Source organism: Bos grunniens, chromosome 24 (genome assembly GCF_055505025.1).
Source record: "Bos grunniens cultivar Pamir isolate PY7600 chromosome 24, Bosgru_T2T1.0, whole genome shotgun sequence".
Classification (NCBI taxonomy): Eukaryota; Metazoa; Chordata; class Mammalia; order Artiodactyla; family Bovidae; genus Bos; species Bos grunniens.
This window is the reverse complement of record NC_141188.1, coordinates 44,682,819-44,703,000: the sequence shown is the minus strand read 5'-3', so window position 1 is coordinate 44,703,000 and position 20,182 is coordinate 44,682,819. Positions and strand designations below refer to the sequence as shown.

The following is a 20,182-nucleotide window of genomic DNA, read 5'->3' as shown; positions in this document are numbered from 1 at the left end:
TCAGCTCTTAAATAGTCATTGATTTCAGCGTTCCTATTACCTACATGCGTGCATGTGTGCTAAGTTGCCTCAGTTGTGTCCAACTCCTTGCAACCCCATGGACTATAGCCCACCAGGCTGCTCTGTCCATGGAATTCTCCAGGCAAGAATATTGGAGTAGGTTGCCATGCCTGTCTACAGGGATCTTCCCAACCCAGGGATTGAACCTGCATCTCTTATGTCTCCTGCATTGGCAGGCGGGTCCTTTACCACAGCCGCCGTCTGGGAAGCCAGTTACCTAAACGGTGTGTTACTTATATTGTAATAAAAAATGCACTAGGCATCAGCCGGATGATCAAAGTCAGTGTCGGCAGTGATAAGCTGTGTCAGTGGTATGCACTCTTGGCACCATATGGTGAGAAGACAACTTTACTCTGTGGTCCTCGTCCCAGAACACATAAGCCCAGTCTGCTCAAGAGGAAAATGTCAAGATAAATACCAGCTGAGGGTATACCAAACCTGCCCTCCTCAAAACTGTGAAGTCATCAAAAACAAGGGATGTCTGAGAAACTGTCACAGGCCTGAGGAGCCCAGGGATACCTAGTGACTAAAAATAGTGTATCCTGGATGAGATCCTGGAATAGAAAAAGGACACTGGGTGAAAATAAAGGAAAATGAACAGTGTGAACTTTAGGTAATAAGAATGTTTTAATATTGGTTCATTAGTTGTGACAAATGTATCTACTATTTTAATGTAATATGTTATTAGAGAAACAGTGTGGGGTGTATGGGGACTCTGTTGTTCAGTTGCTAAGTTGTGTCTGACATTTTGCAACTCCACGGACTGCAGCACACCAGACTTCCCTGTCCTTCACCATCTCCCTGACTTTACTCAAACTCATGTCCATTGAGTTAGTGATGCAGTTCAACCATCTCTGTTGTCTGCTTCTCCTCTTGCCCTCAGTCTTTCCCAGCATCAGTGTCTTTTCCAATGAGTTGGCTCTTTGCATCAGGAGGCCAAAGTGTTGGAACTTGAGCTTCAGCATCAGTCCTTCCAATGAATATTCATGGTTGATATCCTTTAGGATTGACTAGTTTCATCTCCTTGCTATCAAAGGGACTCTCAGGAGTCTTCTCCAGCACCATAATTTGAAAGCATCAATTCTTTGGTGCTCAACCTTCTTTATGGTCCAACTCTCACACCCATAACCTGGCTACTGGAAAAACCATAGCTGTGACAAAATGGACCTTTGTTGGCAAAGTGATGTCTCTGCTTTTTAATACTTTGTGTAGGTTTGTCATATTTTTCCTTCCAAGGAGCAAGCATCTTTTAATTTCATGGCTGCAGTCACTGTCCACAGGGACTTTGGAGCCCGAGAAATTAAAATCTGCTGCTATGTTCACTTTTTCCCAGTCTACTTGCTATGAAACGATGGGACTGGATGTCATGGTCTTAGCTTTTTGAATGTTGAGTTTTAAGCCAGCTTTTTCACTCTCCTCTTTCACCCTTAATCACCCTGTTACCATTACTGACTCAAAGTTTTCTTATATTTCTGAAGTCATTCTGAGCTCTTCTCTGCAGTCACACACTCACAGTCCAGAGCCAAAATGCAGTCCACCACACGGGGTCGCTGTTGAGTCTGGGGGTCGGTCACTCCTAGAATTCCCCTCCTGGTGCGGAAGAGCCCCTCTCCTGTGCATGCACGTTGGCTTTCCCGCCTCCTGCAGCACGAGGCAAGTGAGTGTAGCCTGGCAACCGCTGTCTGCAAACTCTCCTCCCCCAGCTTGTTCGTGGATGACACCAGGCGTCCTTCACATGGACCAAACACGAGAGATGGCGGGGTGGGGGCTCCGCTCAGTGTTGGCCATCACTGGTGACTGAAGGTTCTTGGCCCCCAGGCCCACCAGGCCGAGGCCAGGCTGCCCTTCCCGCCTCCACAGATCCATCTCCCCGTGGGAGGAGGGGGCACCCCAGAGGAGCTCAGGAAGGGAGGCCATGGCCTGAGGCCAGCCCAGGGTGCCCGGAGTGGAGGCCGGACCAGGAGGCGCTCGCGGGCACAGTCAGACACTCAGGGCTCGGACTGCAGCTGGCGGCATAAAGAGCAAAGCCTGCGGACCCCCCAGAGCTTCACGTTTACCCCGAAATCTGCCCGCAGCACCCCTGGAGAAGGTGACAGCAGGTCGGGGTCAGCAAGTGATGGACACAGAGGTCCGGGGAGGAGGAAGACACACGCCAGCGTGGAGACGGGGCCTCCGAGGCCGCCATGGTCTTTGCCCGTAAGGCCTGCCTGAGGGTCTCACGTCCCCCTTTTACCTGGTTCCTGGTCTGCCCTCTCTGGACCGCAGCAGCTGACAAGATTCTTCGCCCACTTGGCTCCTCGGAGCTTTCAAATGGTCAGTTTTAACCTTTTTTAAAACCTCATCAATTGGCTCTTTAATTATATTCACTCGGGTTCAAGTCCAGCACAGTTTCCAGCAGGTGTCATCGCCAGGTTGGCCTCGGGTGGGTCCGGGCCCAGAACAGCTGCGGACTCTGCCATACACCTTTTGCAATGTCTGTTCTCTGTGTCCTTCAAGGACGCGGTCAGCAAAAAGCAGTTCCAGGAGGAAGTGTCCTTAAAGGCCTGCTGACTTTTCCTGCCTCTTGAAAAGGCGCTTCTCGGTTGTGATTTGTTGTGACCACATTCTGAGATACTGTGTGGCCTTGGCTGTCGCTGGGCACAGTACCCAGAGTCAGAGGGATGTGACAGCCATGGCAGAGAGCTGACTGAATGGGATTCTAATTACTTATCTCCCAGACAGGCCGTGATATAGTTTTATCAGCAAGCTACCAAAAATCCTTCACAGTGTAGTTCCAGGGAGAAATAGTAGTATGAGTGGCTGGAAAATATGCTGTCTTAATGTCAAACCAGTTTTACGAACAATTGAAAGCCAGTGTTTGGCTGAGAGGATGACAGGACCATCTCTGCCCTTCTGTTCACTCTTCTAAGAGCAGGGTCAAGGTCTGGGACTTTTCAGCTATGTGTGTGTCTCTCCCTTGTATTTTATGCTTCATTCATTCAATAGCAGGTGCTATTCTGGGGCCTGTCACACACCCAGAAAGCAGCAGAGTTAAGTCCTGAGGTGATGCCCGCCCTGTAGGTGGTTCAGCAGTATCACAGCGAGGCCCTCAGTTCGGGGCCTAAATGTGGACAGCGGTCAGCAAACACCAGGGACCTCAACACAGTGCTCAGAGCCTTTGCAAAGCTCTGAGTGGTGGGTGTACCCTTGAGTCAGACAGTGTGGGCCTGGCTCTGTGTCTGGGTGTGGTAGGAAGTCAGTGAGGGCCAGGTCTGTATGGACTTGGACCATCCAGCAGAGGTGGGAGGTGGGCTGGGAGCAGACAGAGGCCTGGTGAGGCACTTAGGGAGGCATCTGAGATGTTTAGCCTGAGAGCAGAGTGGGGACGTGAACACCGAGCTGACTGGTAATTGGACCCCGACCAACCTCCTTTTCCTGTCGTGCCCCCCTGCCTTGCCAGACATATTGAACACGTTTTCACTGTGCTTCCTGTTCGTCCTGAATGTTAGCTCCCAACAGGACAGGAATCTGCAGTGCTGAAACCGTGCCTGGCTTGTAATAGGTGTTCATTTTACCAAAGGTAGTAAGAAAATTTGTGGTTATGTTACAACTTGTTCCTGAGCAACTACATCAGGTCCAGAACTGTCCCCTAAATTGTAATTGTGCTGTGCTGTGCTGTGCTGTTCTTAGTCACTCAGTTTTATCTGACTCTCTGCAACCCCGTGGACTGTAGCCCGCCAGGCTCCTCTGTCCATGGGATTTTCCAGGCAAGAATACTGGAGTGAGTTGCCATTTCTTCCTCCAGGAGATCTTCCCGACCCAGGGATCAAACACAAGTCTCTCTCTCTCTTTTTTTAAAATTTATTTTAATTGGAGGATAATTACTTTATAATATTATGGTGGTTTTTGCCATACATCGACATGTATCATCTATGGGTGCACATGTGTCCCCCCATCCTTTTTTTTCCTCTTAACCTCTTAGTTATTGTGCAAATCGACCACAGTCTTGAGCATAGAAACTCCACATCAGCATAGTGGGCTAACCAAGTTGGCAAGTCCAGTCAGCTCTTTGTTGAGAACTGCTGTGAAATTAAAATGTATATGCCACTCATAAAATATGGTTGAAATACTCATTATAGAATTTGCCATCTTGGGGGGAAAAAAGTATTTTCAGAGTATCTAAAAGTAAATAGTCTCTATTCAGTAATACTAATCTATTTAGAAGTTTAAATGGAATTACTGCCAGATGAAATATACATTTTATCTTCACTTCTTATATTGTTTTATATAGTTTATCTTCCTCTCAAAAGAAAAAAAAACAATTATATTTCTACCAACAGTAAGGGTTTTTTCCCCCATAAGTGTTCTCAATAGCAGTAGCCTTTAAAAACCATGTAATTTCAAGGTCAAAGAAAATGAAACAAGCAAACCAACAAGAAAATTGAAGGGAGAAAATAAGATTTAAGATTTTATTTTAGTTAGAAACTAGTCAGTAGAAGTAAAGATGTTTATAAATTCTTATACATTCTGCATTGTGTAAATCACATCCTAGACACAGATTTTTTCTTAAAGACACATTGATTTTGCAAAGAAAAAAGTAATATAACATACATATTAAAAGAGAAACAGTTCCCTCTACTGGATGTTTTAATAGAAAGTTATACACGCTGAATTCTTGCATCACGGGATTGCACAGGAAGGTCTGAGGGGGTGCGACAAGGTGGAAATGATGGTCTCTACAGGGCAGTGTGGGGTGGGCATGGCAGGAAGAAGCTGACAGAGTACTTCACATTTGTGTTGTTTGAATTTTTTGGTTGCATTGGGCTTTCGTTGCTGCACGTGGGCTTTCCCTAGTTTCGGCCAGCAGGGGCTTCCCTTTGTTGTGGTGCACAGGCTTCTCTGGCAAAGCACGGGTTATAGGCAAAGGGGTTTCAGTAGTTGCGGTGTGTGGACTCCTGGGTGTGCAGGCTCAATAGTTGTGGCACAGGGGCCTAGTTGCTCCATTCTATGTGGAATCTTCCCGGAGGAGGGATTGAACCCTTGTCCTCTGCTTTGGCAGGTGGATTCTTATTCACTATTCCTCCAGGGAAATCCTGTTCAAATTTTTTTACAGTGAAAGTGTATTCATCACTTTCACAAGTAAATAATTTTTAAAAACGATGCAACATTCTACATCAATATAATGTCATTTAAAATGTTTATACATTTATATACATAATGACAAAATATTTGGGTTGAATCACACTAGAAGGCTGTTTTTTATTTTGGCTGCAAAGATTTTGGATGATATTTATTTTTCCTTATGCTCTTTTGTATTACCTAATATTTTATAATATGCATGCATTGAATTTACAATTAGGAAAAATATTCTACTTAGCAATAAAAATTAAAAGCCTATTAAAAGTTAGGTAGAAAAAGTGTTTTTGTTCAGTGAAAAGGATCTTGCTTCGATTATTATTATTAACCTACTCAGTTTTTGTTTGACTGTTACTTAGGTAAGAGCTTATTCTGTAAGAAATGTATATTGGAAAATATGAAAATTGGATGCTGATAATCTGCCAAGCTGTATAACTGAAATAACTCAAGAAATCATATGTAGGAAGTTATTTGTGGATTGTGTGCTTCCACCCTGTGGTTGTTTAGAACTCAAAGCATTTTACCACAGACATGATCTAAACGTCCTTCTCACATTGGGCAAAAGTATGTTTTGTGCAAAGTGTAGCTAAACCAGTATGTTAATTGCAATAAAAAAATAGTAAACAATAGTTGTAGTGAAGAACAGTCAACAGTCTTCCCTTATTAGTAGTATAACCCATATAAGAGCTGGGCCCCTTGGCCTGTGAGCTGAAATAAAGATTCTCAAATGCCAGCATTTGGTGTGGGGAAACCCAAACCTCTGGAGGATTTCTATGAATCCACAGCCACTTATTCTCTCCTGTTCTCAGTGTCAGGAATATATGTTCATGTTAATGCATGGATGAACACTGTAGGTCTGACTCAAGATCCTGGAAGCAAGTGGGAGGGGGGCTTTTATCAATCACTCAGTACCCCCTGAAAAACTCCCTATTACCCCTTCCCACACCCTGACAACCTTTGTCTTCTTTCTGTTTCTGTGAGTCTGATTACTTTAGATACTTCATATAAGTGGAATCATGCAGTATTTTTCTTTTTATGACAGGCTTATTTCACTTAGCATCATGTCCTCAAGGTTTGTCCATGTTGTAGTGTATGACAAGACTCCTTTTTATGGCTGAATAATATCCCATTGTATGGAGAGATGTTTTCTTTATACATTCATCTATCTATGGGCATCTAGGTTGCTTCCAAATAGGAAAAGGAGTATGTCAAGGCTGTATATTGTCACCCTGCTTATTTAACTTATATGCAGAGCAGATCATGAGAAACGCTGGACTGGAAGAAGCACAAGCTGGAATCAAGATTGCGGGGAGAAATATCAATAACCTCAGATATGCAGATGACACCACCCTTATGGCTGAAAGTGAAGAGGAACTAAAAAGCCTCTTGATAAAAGTGAAAGAGGAGAGTGAAAAAGTTGGCTTAAAGCTCAACATTCAGAAAACGAAGATCATAGCATCTGGTCCCATCACTTCATGGGAAATAGATGGGGAAACAGTGGAAACAGTGTCAGACTTTATTTTTTTGGGCTCCAAAATCACTGTAGATGGTGATTGCAGCCATGAAATTAAAAGACTCTTACTCCTTGGAAGGAAAGTTATGACCAACCTAGATAGCATATTCAAAAGGAAAGACATTACTTTGCCAACAAAGGTCTGTCTAGTCAAGGCTATGGTTTTTCCAGTGGTCATGCATGGATGCGAGAGTTGGACTGTGAAGAAAGCTGAGCGCCGAAGAATTGATGCTTTTGAAGAGTTGGAGAAGACTCTTGAGAGTCCCTTGGACTGCAAGGAGATCCAACCAGTCCATCCTAAAGGAGATCAGTCCTGGGTGTTCTTTGGAAGGAATGATGCTGAAGCTGAAACTCCAGTACTTAGGCCACCTCATGCGAAGAGTTGACTCATTGGAAAAGACTCTGATGCTGGGAGGGATTGGGGGCAGGAGGAGAAGGGGACAACAGAGGAGGAGATGGCTGGATGGCATCACCGACTTGATGGACATGAGTTTGGGTGAACTCCGGGAGTTGGTGATAGACAAGGAGGCCTGGCGTGCTGCGATTCATGGGGTTGTGAAGAGTTGGACACGACTGAGCGACTGAACTGAACTGACAGAGGTTGCTTCCACATCTTGGCTATTGTGAGTAATGCTGCAATGAATATGGGTATACAAACATCTCTTTGAGATCCTGTTTTTAATTCTTTTAGATATGTGCCAAGAAGTAGGATTGCTAGATCAAATGGTAGTTCTACTTTTAATATATTTAGAACCCTCCATACTATTTTCTATAGTGGCTGCACCGTTTTACTTTCCCGCAAACTGTAAAAGGATTCCACTTTCTTCGCCAAAACTTGTTTTACGGGTTTAAAAACAATTTTTAAAAAACTCATTTAATTTTTTATGTATTATTTTTGATGGCACTGTCTTCGTTGCTGCACACAGGCTTTCTCTAGTCGTGGTGAACAGGGGCTACTTGCTAGTTGTGGTGTGCTGGCTTCTTATTGCGGAGGCTTCTTGTTGGGGAGCATGGGTGTGCAGGCTCAGTAATGGTGGCTCGAGGACTCTGGAGCACTTGGACTTTAGTAATGACCAACCTAGATAGCATATTGAAAAGCAGAGACATTACTTTGCCAACAAAGGTCCGTCTAGTCAAGGCTATGGTTTTTCCTGTGGTCATGTATGGATGTGAGAGTTGGACTGTGAAGAAAGCTGAGCGCCGAAGAATTGATGCTTTTGAACTGTGGTGTTAGAGAAGACTCTTGAGAGTCCCTTGGACTGCAAGGAGATCCAACCAGTCCATTCTGAAGATCAGCCCTGGGATTTCTTTGGAATGATGCTAAAGCTGAAACTCCAGTACTTTGGCCACCTCATACGAAGAGTTGACTCATTGGAAAAGACTCTGATGTTGGGAGGGATTGGGGGCAGGAGGAGAAGGGGACAACAGAGGATGAGATGGCTGGATGGCATCACTGACTCGATGGACGTGAGTCTGAGTGAACTCCGGGAGTTGATGATGGACAGGGAGGCCTGGCGTGCTGCAATTCATGGGGTTGCAAAGAGTTGGACACGACTGAGCGACTGTACTGAACTGAACTGAACTTGTGGCTCACAGACTTACTTGCTTGATAGCATATGGAATCTTCCCAGACCAGGGATCAAACCCATGTCCCCTGCTTTAGCAGATTCTTAACCACTGCACCACTAAGGAAGTCCATCAGTTATAATCTTTTTCATTTCTGATTTTTCTTTCTTAATCTAGCTAAGGATTTATCAATTTTGTTGGTCTTTTCAAAAAAACCAACTCTTACTTTCATTGACTTTTTTCTATTCTTCTTCTCTAATGTTTGTTGTTTCCTTCTTTCTACTAACTTTGGTTAAAGTTCTTCCTCAAAGTATAAAGTGAGATTGTTGATTTGAGAAATTTCTTCTATTTTAATGTCATTGTTTACTATTGTAAACTTCTTTCTTACTACTGCATCCCACAAATGTGTGTATATTGTGCTTTCATTTTCATTTGTATGAAGATATTTACTAGTTTCACTTGTGTTCTTTGACTCACTGGTTGTTCAAAAATGTGTTAATTTGCTCTTGTGAATCTTTTTTAATTTTACAGCTATTGATTTAATCGTTTCATTCCATATTAGTCAGAAAAGATACTTGGTATGATTTCAGAGTGGTTTAATTTGTTAACTTTCTTTTTTGTGGCCTAATATGTGATCTATCATGGAGGACGTTCCATGTACACTTGAGAAGAACGTGTGTTCTGTGCTTTTGTGTGGAATGTTCTGCATGTGTTAGGTCCAATCGATCTAGTGTTTTCAAGTCCTGTTTCCTTACTGGTCTTGTATCTGGTTGTTCTACCCATTACTGAAAACGGGTTATTGAATGTGTCATGGTCTATTTCTCTCTTCAATTTTGCCAGGGTTTGCTTTATATATTTGGGTGCTCTGATGTTAGGAGCCTATATATTAATAATTGTTATATCTTGTGTATTGACCCTTTTATCTTACAAAATGTCCTTTTCTCTAGTTGAGTTTTTGACTTAAAAGTCTGTTTTGTCTGATAATAGTGTAGCCACCCCTGCTCTTTTTCAGTTATCATTTGTGTGGAATATCCTTTCCCTACCCTAACCTATAGTAGTTTCCAAAAGGGAAACATATCAGACTATAGAACCCAGAGTAATTTATCAGAAATAAATCATTTACTGAATGCTGTGGAGTAGGATGGGGCTTTCCTGGTGGCTCAGCAGTAAAGAATCTGCCTGCAGTGCAGCAACCTTAGAGACTTGGATTTGATCCCTGGGTTGGGAAGATCCCCTGGATGGCAGGAAATGGCAACCCACTCCAGTATTCTTGCCTGGGAAGCCCCATGGACAGAGGAACCTGGCAGGCTATACAGTCCATGGGGTTGCAAGAGTCAGACACGACTGAGTGACTAAACAATATGGAGTAGGGTGGGCCCCTTAGCATCATAAGCCCTTGTTTTACAGATTAGAAAGCCAAGGCACAGAGGTAATTTGACAAAATAGCAGGTAAAAAGGGACTGGTATGTATTAGGCATGCAAAAATGAAAACCTTTTCTTTCATACTAAAAGTCTTTGAGATGGGGCAACTATTCTGGATGGAGGAAGAAGCCATGAGCCAAAGAACACGGCAACTTCTAGGAGCTGGAAACAATTCTCTCTAAGACCCTCCTGAGGAAACGCAGTCCTGCCAGCACCGTGACTGGCCCAGGGAGACCTATTCTGGACTTCTGATGTCCACAATTTTAAGGTAATAGACTTATTTTGTCTTAAGTAACCCAGTTTATGGTCATTTGTTACAGCAGACATAGGAAACTTATATAGAAGTCTGAGTAAAAAAAAACACATAAAAGAACACATTTTAGACAAAATTACTTAGAAAACAATTTATTGCACAAACTTTACATTTGTTGTAGATGATGGAAAACATGGTAAAAACAACCTTGTGTTAATCCATTTTTCCTGGAGATTTTTCTGTGGAAAATAAAGATTTCCTAATACATTCTTTTTATACAGTTGTTTACCAGTTGTGTTGGTAGTAAGCATCTTGGGAAGTAAGGTATAAAACTGAAACAGATCAGAAGAGCGCAGGGGGAAGACCACTGCCGAAGAGTAACCTCCAGGAACTCGGCATTTTCCAGGGCAGGGAAGATGCTGTGGGGTCCTCACACTGCAAGTGAAGAACAGAGTATCTGAGTCCTTCAGCTTTACTGCTCCCTCTCCCTTTAACACACACTACAGAACTCTCTTGTTTGTTCCTTTTGGTTTTGACACTTCTAGCTTTTATTGTAAGGAAAAAACAAAGTAGTAATAAATTTCTGTCTTTATAACAGCTGAAGATAAATTCCCTCAAATTCCAAATCATAAAGATATACCAGAATGACTGTGAATGGAGTCCACGGAGCAAAATCAAATTCAAAAGAAATAGGGGTTAAGAAAAAAAATAAGTGTTGCATGATTTGCATCAGTTTGTTCAGTGAAAAGGCATGAATTAAAAAGACAGTCACCTGCTATATAAAGCAGGCTTCGTTTACTTCTGTTATGCCAAAAGGCTAACTGATTTCCCTGGTGTAATGCTCTTATTTTGTAATAGGGAATGTATTTTAATTATAATGCATGTCCAATAGCTGCGGTATTGCTCCCATAACTGTACGTTTTACTTAAAAAAGAAAAAACAATCCTGGATTCCAAAGAGGACTTGTTTATCCTTATAAACAAGTTGCTATAATTAATGCAACACTAACAATGAACACAGTGAAGTACTTAAGAGCTTCCTTTTTTAAAAAAATCAGTCTTAATGGTTAGCTGCTTTCTTTTCAAAAGTTCAATGTAAGTTTTATATAAAGATGTCTATATTTAACATAACTTTCACTTACTTGGTCTACTTATATAGTATGTAAAAATGCAAGTTTATGAATACCTAACGAACAATCAGGCTTAAGCTTTAGTAAAACTTACATGTGGTTTGATTATCTGAAGCCATTCATTAAGATATTCAACCAGACCCAGAGCATCTGGGATGTTGTCTCCTTCTGAAACGAACTTCAGCAGAATCGCGATTGGGATTTCTTTAGAACAGCTGCAACAAACGAAAAGAACAATCAGGTATTCTTTTTGCTTCCCAACAGCAGTTCCACTGTGCCTGTGTTCCTATAGAGATGATCAGCCAGATCGTATGCGAGGAGATGCCACACGTTCTACGTGTAGAAACGGAACTGGGAGCCATGTAACACTCACCCTGGGCACATGCACCTTCCTGCCTCACAGCAAGATTTATGTGAGAAAACCAAAAGAACGTCAGTTTTGTGAGAAATATCTTTAAACAGCATAAACTCTACAGCTGCAATATCCTGCAGCTGTAAGTATTTACTTCAACTATATTTTAAAGACGATGGGAAGAAAGCAGACCAAAAAACTAGTCATGGTAGTTACTTTTGGTTGACATAGCTGAGTATTTTAAATATTGTTTGTTTGGACGGTTCTATATTTTCCAAATGTTCCATGAGGAGTGTGTTTCTCTCAGCACTTTCTCTAGTGCCGCTAACTTTGTGAGCAAAGTCACAAAGCCGCCCAGGGACTGCTCTCTGGCCTCGTGGTTTCACCCTGCGCTTGTGTGCTCAGGGCTGAGAGGCTCAGGCAGCCCACCGGTCCTCTTCCGCGGCTGCCGCCCCTCTGGTTCAGTGCTGCCTCCTCTCCAGCCGTGTCAGCGCCTGAACTCGGTTCAGCCCCCTGAACTGTGAGCAAACACATTCCTGTTATTTCAGCTCCGCAGTCTATGACCTGACAGCAGTGTAGGCACAGATGACGGGGCCTGAACAGAGCAAGAGAACAGTTCAAAGCTGGTGGTCTGCAGAGCAGGTGGGAGTGACTAGCTGGCTGGGGCTTCGCAGCTGTGGTGTGAGAGGAGGTGAAATAATATACTGTGGGTGTAAGCCAGAGAGGAAAGACCGGAGACAGACTAGGCAAAAGAAATGTTGGAGGAAATGATGGTTCTTCAGGTATAAGAAAGGAGTTATTACTTAATGAGTGCAGGTCTATTTAGAATCAAAATCCTGAAGGTGGATGGTGCTGATGGGTATACAACACTGTGAATGTACCTAATGTCACTTAATTGTACGCTTAAAAATGGTTTATTTAATGTTATGTACATCTCACCACCACCACCACCACCACATAAAGAACTGACTATAGGCAGAGAATAAGTGTTAGGACCCCTAACATGCTACACACAATGAAGCATTAAATATGGCTTCTCAGGAACCAATTCTATAACCACATTTCAGTCTTTCCCTTGAAAGTAACACAGCACCTATTTAATAAGGGCATTTTCAGAGTTCCAGCAAGCAATCCAAACACTCCCAGGTATCCTGATTTCATTTTGATTTCATCCTGAAATCATGTGGGGAGCAAAGACACAGGCAGACACACTCACCCTTCGTCATAGAGCAGCTTTGTGATCCCTCCTCCAGGGACACGGACACAAAACTCAGAATCGTCTATTTCAGGAATGCATGGGGTTTTTTCCATTTCTTCCCAGTTGAGGCTCTGTATTTTATTCTGAACACTTTTTTGCATGGAAGGTGTAAGAAGGTACCTGAAGGGGGTACTGGAAAGAAACAATCATATCATTAACTGCTGCTGCTAAGTCACTTCAGTTGTGTCCGACTCTGTGCGACCCCATGGGCTGCAGCCTACCAGGTTCCTCCATCCATGGGATTTTCCAGGCAAGAATACTGGAGTGGGTTGCCATTGCCTTCTCACTAACTAAACACTCACAAATAAGAACATTAAGACAAGAGTTCTTTCAGCAAAAATTACCTTGTTTTCCATATATTTTGTTGCAGAAGGCAAAATGCAAGTTCTGACAGTTTATGGAAGAGTAATGTAAAGTGATTGCTCTGACTTGCTAGTCACATACTTAGGAGACTGTGCTGGGGACAGGTAAACAACCGAAGGCAAGGCCGGCATGAAGACCCCACGGCCACACCCCGACAAGGCCTCTTACAAGGGCCTCAGAAATGTGGTCTACTGTGACAGTCTCAGAAATTAACTCGTTTTGAGAGGTTACTCTTCGCTGATATTTCTTCTTCATGATTTTACAGGTGTACAAATGACAATGCAATAAATATTATGGATTTCTAACTCTTGAATACGTTATCTTTTATTTAAGAATTCAATCTGACATGCCTGGAAATTGTACTTAAAGGCAGCTGGAGTTCTGCAGATACAAATGGTTGAATACATGGAAATAAATAGAAACACTGATCCAGTCTTTGAATCAACTGATAAACTTCAGGTACTCTTTCTCCTTTCTCTCCATCAGCTGAGCCCTGAGGTGCTGTGGGCTCATGACACACACAGCAGAGCACAGTCCCAGAGATACACACAGCAGAGCGCAGCCCCTGAAGCACCCCATTGCTACCCTAGACCCCAGTGCTGCGGCCCTGGGAACACCAAGGGCCCCCAACGCTACTCCCCCTGCTGCTGCTGCTAAGTCGCTTCAGTCGTGTCCGATTCTGTGCGACCCCATTGATGGTAGCCCACCAGGCTCCGCCGTCCCCGGGACCCTCCAGGCAAGAACACTGGAGTGGGTTGCCATTTCCTTCTCCAATGCATGAAAATGAAAAGTGAAAGTAAAGTCGCTCAGTCGTGTCTGACTCTTCGTGACCCCATGGACTGCAGCCTTCCAGGCTCCTCCGTCCATGGGGTTTTCTAGGCAAGAGTACTGGAGTGGGGTGCCATCGCCTCCCCACAATCTTTACCTCCTTCTTTCTAAATTCCAGGGAGAAACGGAAAGGATGGCGTTAAACTTTTGTTTTAACCTTTTAGTAAAGAAATCATCCTAATAACGGTACACATCTTAACAAAAATACTTGTCCAGAGACACAGACCTACCTGCGCAGCTGGAGGTCATTACGGTGATACGAGTGGCTGCTAGAAAGAACCACCACTTTGGCGCAGCCGCTGCATTTCACCCAGGAAAGCAGTTTTTCACAGAATGACTTTGATTTATACTTTGTATACCATGGAAAGAGTACAATGAAAATACAAAGTTAGATCTCAGATTGTAACAAGAGTAGCCTACATAGTATTTCATCAGTCTTTGTGATGATACTATTAACAGTTTATGTATGCTAAACTTATAGTTAGTTTCAGATCCACTTATTGTCCTTGCACTGAAGGTGAAACATGAGGAACAATGACTATAATTTTCTGCCCCAAATCTGATCAGGGGCAGAATTTGGGGCAGAAAATTCTGCCCCAGAAAATTCTGGGTTAGGTAAGCCAGAAGGCAGAATGCCTGTCTGGGTCCCTCAGCACAGTCCGTGTTGTGAATCACAGGAGGAAGTCAGCTCCATGCTGAACACCAGCTAAAAAGGTGTGACAGCCGAGGCAATACTTGAACTTTGCCTGGATGCAGAACTGATGGGTGTGTGGGGAGCAGCTGGGGAAATCTGAGTATTCTCTAATGCTCATCCCCCAGGTGTGTGGTGTGCTGTAGTTGTGAAGGAGACTCTCCTTCCTGTAAGACGTGTGTTATGTGATGCTGGCACCCAGCTGCTTTGGACTGTTTGGCAGAAGGAAACTGTGTGCACCGGCACAGAGGGTCAGCCAGGTGTGGCAAGAGGTGAACAGGCAACTGACCTGGGATGTGGACCTTTCACTCTACTTTTAATGGATGAAACAAAATCTAAATAGCTCCAGGTGTCTAGTGGCTGCCAGGTCAGTGTGGACACATTCCTGCTAGACAGTGGTGAGGGCTATGAACTTGCTTGGAGACAGGAAGCTACAAGAGGATCTGACTGAGGTTTCCAGGACCTGGGGTGGAACAGCCTGTGGGGCGGGTGGTGCAGAAGCAGAATCAGGGGCATGAGAGAGGACACGGGCTGGACCAGAGTGGTGACAGCAGAAGGGGAGAGAAGCGGGATTCAAAAGTGTTATTTTCAGATACACGTAATTTTTATGCAGGTGCCACGGGTTTGAAATGTAATGCAAATAGAATAAACCTGTAATATTCATATGCTTAAATTTTTTCACCCATGGTACCTGAATCAGGAATATACAGGGCCCAAGCTATATGTCCCAATTCCTTTCAATATATTCAGGAAATAATAGTGACAACTCTGAAATTTTATGAGTATTTCTCTATAAACTCAGACTGCTTAACTGTATAAATATAAAGAAAGAAAATGATTTTTGAATCTTAATAATGACTCGGTATTTTCTCATTATACTGTACTTTAATAAACTTAAGACAAAAGCAATATACTAACCTTAATAAAAATGGATCTTAACTGAAGAGCCACTAGTTTCTTTGAAGGCAATGCATACACTGCAAGTATAAGAGAATGAAACCACATGATAGTTAAAATTAAGGAGTCATACATGAGAAATTAATAACAAAACTGAACTAGGAAAAATTCTGTATTTAAATATTTTAAAAATATATTTATTTGGCTGCATCCAGTCTTAGTTGCAACACAGAGGCCTAACTGCCCTGCTGCTTGTGGGATCTTAAGCTCCCCAAACAGGGATTGAAATCTGTGTTCCCTGAATTGGAAGGTGGATTCTTTACCACTGGACCATCAAGGAAGTCCCTAAAGATTTTTGCCAATTAAAACACAGAACATATGTACTACATCATTTAGCTAAAACACTTTAAAAGTACCTCAGAATTCACCCATGGGCTTTATTCTATGGAATAGATTCATTGCTGAAATTTAACTATAAGAAAATTATCAAAAATTATTTCTCTTCTTTGATTGTAAACCTAGAGGACTCCCCTGGAAATTTCTATCCTTATAACAAATGACCTCATTTTCAAGACCCATTTTCAAGGTTTGGTTTCTGATATTGTTCCCTCTTTTCTCTAGAGAACAGTCACACTCATTGGGGTTAGAAGGAAGAGTAAAATGCAGGCAAATTTAGCTGTGTGATAAAACACAGAAGCTACATTTATTTTCTTCAGGAGATTCAGAAAGACCTGAAATAAAACATAAGACCTCTGTGAGTCAATATGTGTGAATTTATCCTGTGAGGAGGATCCACAGCATTCACCAGAGTCTACAAGGGGCCCACTTTACTGATGCTTTAGGAGGCCCTGCCCAAGTTTACCTCCAAGAATGAGAAGCCCTGACATGACCCAAGGACAAAATACACAGTCTCCAAGAACATGTGATTAAGCCTCTGTGCCAGGGCTAAGCTTTCAGTCACTGTAAACATCACAGACAACCCGAGACTCGGGCACTGTGTGTCGTGGGTCACGTCTCTCCCATTCTACACGTCTGTAGGGATCATCTCACTGGACTGGTGTATGTGGGATGACTGGGACCGTGTAGCAACCATTAGCAAGGGTGCTGACCACCAGGCGTGTTTGGGACAAAGTGGGCTGGAGCTGGAAGCTCAGGAACCAGGGAGGTGGGCAGGCTGAGTTGACGTCCATGACGCCTCACTTCAGCAGCAGCACTCCTGCTCTCCACCAGAGTGTTTTGTTGGTAAGATCCTGTTTCCCAGCGCCTTGCTCGTGTGATATAACATCACCTTTCACGTATTCTGGTCAAAAATATTTAGCTTCTAAATAATCAAGGCTTTAATACTAAGTCCAGTTTCAGAAAATACAGAGGCCAGAGGAACACAGTGGTCAGTCTGTACGCTGTGAGCCCTGACTAACCCCAACTGACAGCACAGCAGGGAACTGTGGAGATGGGTGGTGTGGGAAGGGCCTAGGCCTCCTGCAGTCAAGTGACTCGCCTCTCTGAGCCGGGTCAGTGTGCATTACGATGAACGCTACCACTGTGTGACAGATGACTTCAGCCTGCGTGGGGCGCTGCACATTAAACACAAAGGCCTGAGCCCAGTGTGAGCAATACTTACACGTGCCAGGAGGACAGAAAGTAAAACTGAGGATAAGAGGGGGAAACCCCGTGTTAAAAACCATTCTATCCAAGGGTACAAATACAAGCACATCTCTCGAGGGGGCTGTAATCCAGGGTGTGTGCAGGAGAGGAGGGGACCGCTATGGATTCTAAAGAGCCACTCCAGGTGCCAACAGACACCCAGGGAGGGTCTGGCTGTGACTTGACACAACTCTGCCTTGTGGAAGGATATAACACACCTTCAGCATTTATACTGAGCTCCGCTGAATTCTCTTCTGCAGTTGCATATGGATTGTTTCCAACCATTGGCACAAGACAGTCAGTATAGAAGTAACCGATCTTATGCATATTCAGTGTGGAAATAATCAGATCTATTGCAAGCTGGCCAACATTTCCAACAGATACTGCTGGCTGAAACAGTAAAAAAAAAAAAAAAAAGTTCATTAAGTTATCCAAATCAGCAGCACTTTAAGAAGTTTAGACAGAAGAGGGCAGTCACAGCAGAGGTACTGGATACCAATGCCCAGGTGCATCACACCTGGGTGCTGAGCTTTTCATTAGCTCCACCTGGAGACTACTGACTGCATACTTACTGAATACCTGCTATGTGTCAACCCCTGTTCTGGGCACTGAGGATGCAGTGAACAAATGGATCAGAGTTCCTGCCCTTGTGGAGTTTCCATCTAGTAAGGGGGTGGTTTGCTGTGGCAAACAAAATAGTAAAATACATAGCGGAAGTACTATAGAAAACATTTAAGTCAGTAAGGGTGTGTGTGTTTGTGGGTGACTGCAAGTTCAAAAGGGGTGGTCAAGGAAACAGTCACTTCAGGTGACCAGTAACTATAGCCCTGAAAGAGGTAAGGGAGACAGTCACACCAAGACTTGGGATATGATGAGGTCAGGCAGTGGGCAAGCAGGTGCGGAGGCTGTGAGGTGTGAACAACAGAGTTCCTGGGTCTTCTTTCCATTTGCTTCGTTAGTGCCTAAAGATTGGAGGGAGCTTCTTTTCATGCGGCACACACACACACACACACACACACACTCTCTCTCTCTCTCTCTCTCGCTCGCTCGCTCTGCTTCTTTTCATGCGGCACACACACACACACACACACTCTCGCTCGCTCTCTCTCTCCCTCTCACACACACACTCTCTCTTTCATGACTTCAAATAGCCAACTACCGTATCTCTACCTACACCCCACTCACCTGAACTCCACAGCCTAATGGCTATCTCCACACTGTTACATCAAAACCAGCAGGTACCAAACAAAGCATCTGCCCAACCCGCTCCCTACTTTGCACTTCAGAAAACAGCAACAATTACTCACCCAGTTACCTAAACCAGGGACCTGCTTCCCTTCCCCTCAGCAGCCACAGCAGGAGAGGACTAATTGTCCTTCATCCTGTCTCCCAAGTTTCTCTTCACTATACCTGCTCCTCTGCACTCTTCCAGCAACTGCTCGTTTTTGGCCTCTATGGATCCCTCAGAGCAGCCTCCCACTTTGTGCCCTCATGTACCAATCCCCTGGTTACCCTCCTTTAATTCCTTTTCCCTTTTTTGAAGATTCTGCTACTTTGGTTAGACCCTCAATCTCGGGTATCGTTCGTTTCTTCCTCACTACTGGATTCTTCCCATCAGCCTATTCGCACCCTCTAAAATATTTCCTTCTAAAAAAAACTCCCTTTTCACACGCTGTCACTTCTCAGTGTCCCTGCAGAGCCCAAATTCCTTACAGTCCGTCCACTAAGACACAAGCAGGAACTTTATCTGTGAATTCAGGAACAAAAGCACAAACATACACATCTCCACGTCTTCTCCCATTTCTTCAATCCAATATGGCTTCCCTCTTCACCGTCAAGGGTACTGCTAGTAACCTGTGGACATTATTTTCTCTATGATGTTTTCTTTCTGCCAGGTATCTCCTGCAAAAATACTTTTTCCCTTTTGTGATTAACGAATATTTTTCAGGGAGACACTTTGATATGAAGTCAAATTTTCTTCCTCAGTACACTATCAAAGCTGCTTATATCATTCACTGATACTTCTTTTTTGCTTTGAGCCACGCCACAAGTAGGACCTTAGTTCCTCGACAAGGGATCAAACCCATGTCCCTTGTAGTGGAAGCACAGAGTACTAGTTACTGGACCAGGAGGGAAGTCCCCACTGATATTTCTTGCTTTCATTATGATGAAAATTGTCGAAAAGTGACTTTTCTATTACCATCGTCCTTTTAAAAATTGATGCACAACATTGTGATTCGACATCTGTACACATTGCAATATGATTACCTCAACAGGTCTACTTAACATTCATCACCACTCAGTCAAAAAATTATTTTTTCTTGTGATAAGAACTTTTTAAGATCTACACTGTTACTTTCAAACATACAACACAGTGTTAACTATAGTTACTACGTTGCAAATTACATTCCAGGACTTATTTTTGACTAAAAGTTTGTACTTTTGACCCCTTTCACCTATTTCATCCAATCTGTTCTATGTTGTTTTTTTTAATTCCACATACGAAGCTTTTCTTAACAGGTCTTTGTGTCCCTCCCCTTCCCAATAAATCCCAGGGTCTTTCTGTACCCCTTTCAACGTTCTAACTTTTTTTACGTGTGTTCCCAACTAGACTGCGAACTCCTTGAGACATAGAACCTGGTCTTACCATTACACCCTGACACAACACAACGCTCACTGAGGCAATGAATGAACCGCGATAGAACCGCGTGCTGTCGGCAAGTCTTTACCAGCCCGTCTGCAGTTTCCTGACTAATGACAATCACTCCCCAGCTTAAGCGCGGTACACAGCTCGCTGAGAAAAGATTTTCCAGGAAGAAAGGTACAGCGAGTGGCCCGCACGGCACCAACGGAGCGCAAGGTCACGTCCCCGCACATTCCGCTCTCAGCCACCAGGACCCGGCCCCGCAGACTGCGCGCGTCCGGGGGCCGCTCTGACGCCGGCCCCCTGCCCCGACTCACCATTAGGAGGGTGCACCCCGCGAGGTCGGGGACCGAGTCCCCGGAGGGGACGAACATGGTTTCGCTGGCGGCACGAAGAGCCGGCGGCCGGAAGTGCGGGTGGAGGGCTCCTGGGGTCCTTCGAGGCCCG

The 20,182-nt window shown here is 43.8% G+C and overlaps 1 protein-coding gene and 1 long non-coding RNA gene across 2 annotated transcripts; one reads left to right on the top strand and one right to left on the bottom strand.

Moving 5' to 3' along the window:
* The first annotated feature begins 9,590 nt into the window (after positions 1-9,590).
* Positions 9,591-11,494, top strand: LOC147346176 (uncharacterized). Its single transcript, XR_015153994.1, has 2 exons — positions 9,591-9,944; positions 11,323-11,494. It is a non-coding gene; the product is annotated as an uncharacterized LOC147346176 (long non-coding RNA).
* PSMG2 (proteasome assembly chaperone 2) lies at positions 10,066-20,147 on the bottom strand. Its single transcript, XM_086373273.1, has 7 exons — positions 20,053-20,147; positions 17,310-17,481; positions 15,469-15,527; positions 14,090-14,208; positions 12,627-12,800; positions 11,153-11,273; positions 10,066-10,364 (listed from the first exon to the last, which is right to left on the bottom strand). Exons 1-7 carry the CDS (start codon positions 20,107-20,109, stop codon positions 10,272-10,274), a joined length of 795 nt encoding a protein of 264 aa, XP_086229399.1. The 5' UTR covers positions 20,110-20,147; the 3' UTR covers positions 10,066-10,271.
* Between the last annotated feature and the right edge of the window lie 35 nt (positions 20,148-20,182).

Bases quoted from the DNA above. Each gene is read 5' to 3' on its own strand.
- PSMG2 (XM_086373273.1), bottom strand. From the start codon at position 20,109: ATGTTCGTCCCCTCCGGGGACTCGGTCCCCGACCTCGCGGGGTGCACC. The intron at 15,528-17,309 runs GTGTGTTATATC...TTATACTTGCAG, and splicing joins GCTCAGTATAAATGCTGAAG to TGTATGCATTGCCTTCAAAG. The intron at 14,209-15,468 runs GTTAGTATATTG...TGGTATACAAAG, and splicing joins TAAGATCCATTTTTATTAAG to TATAAATCAAAGTCATTCTG.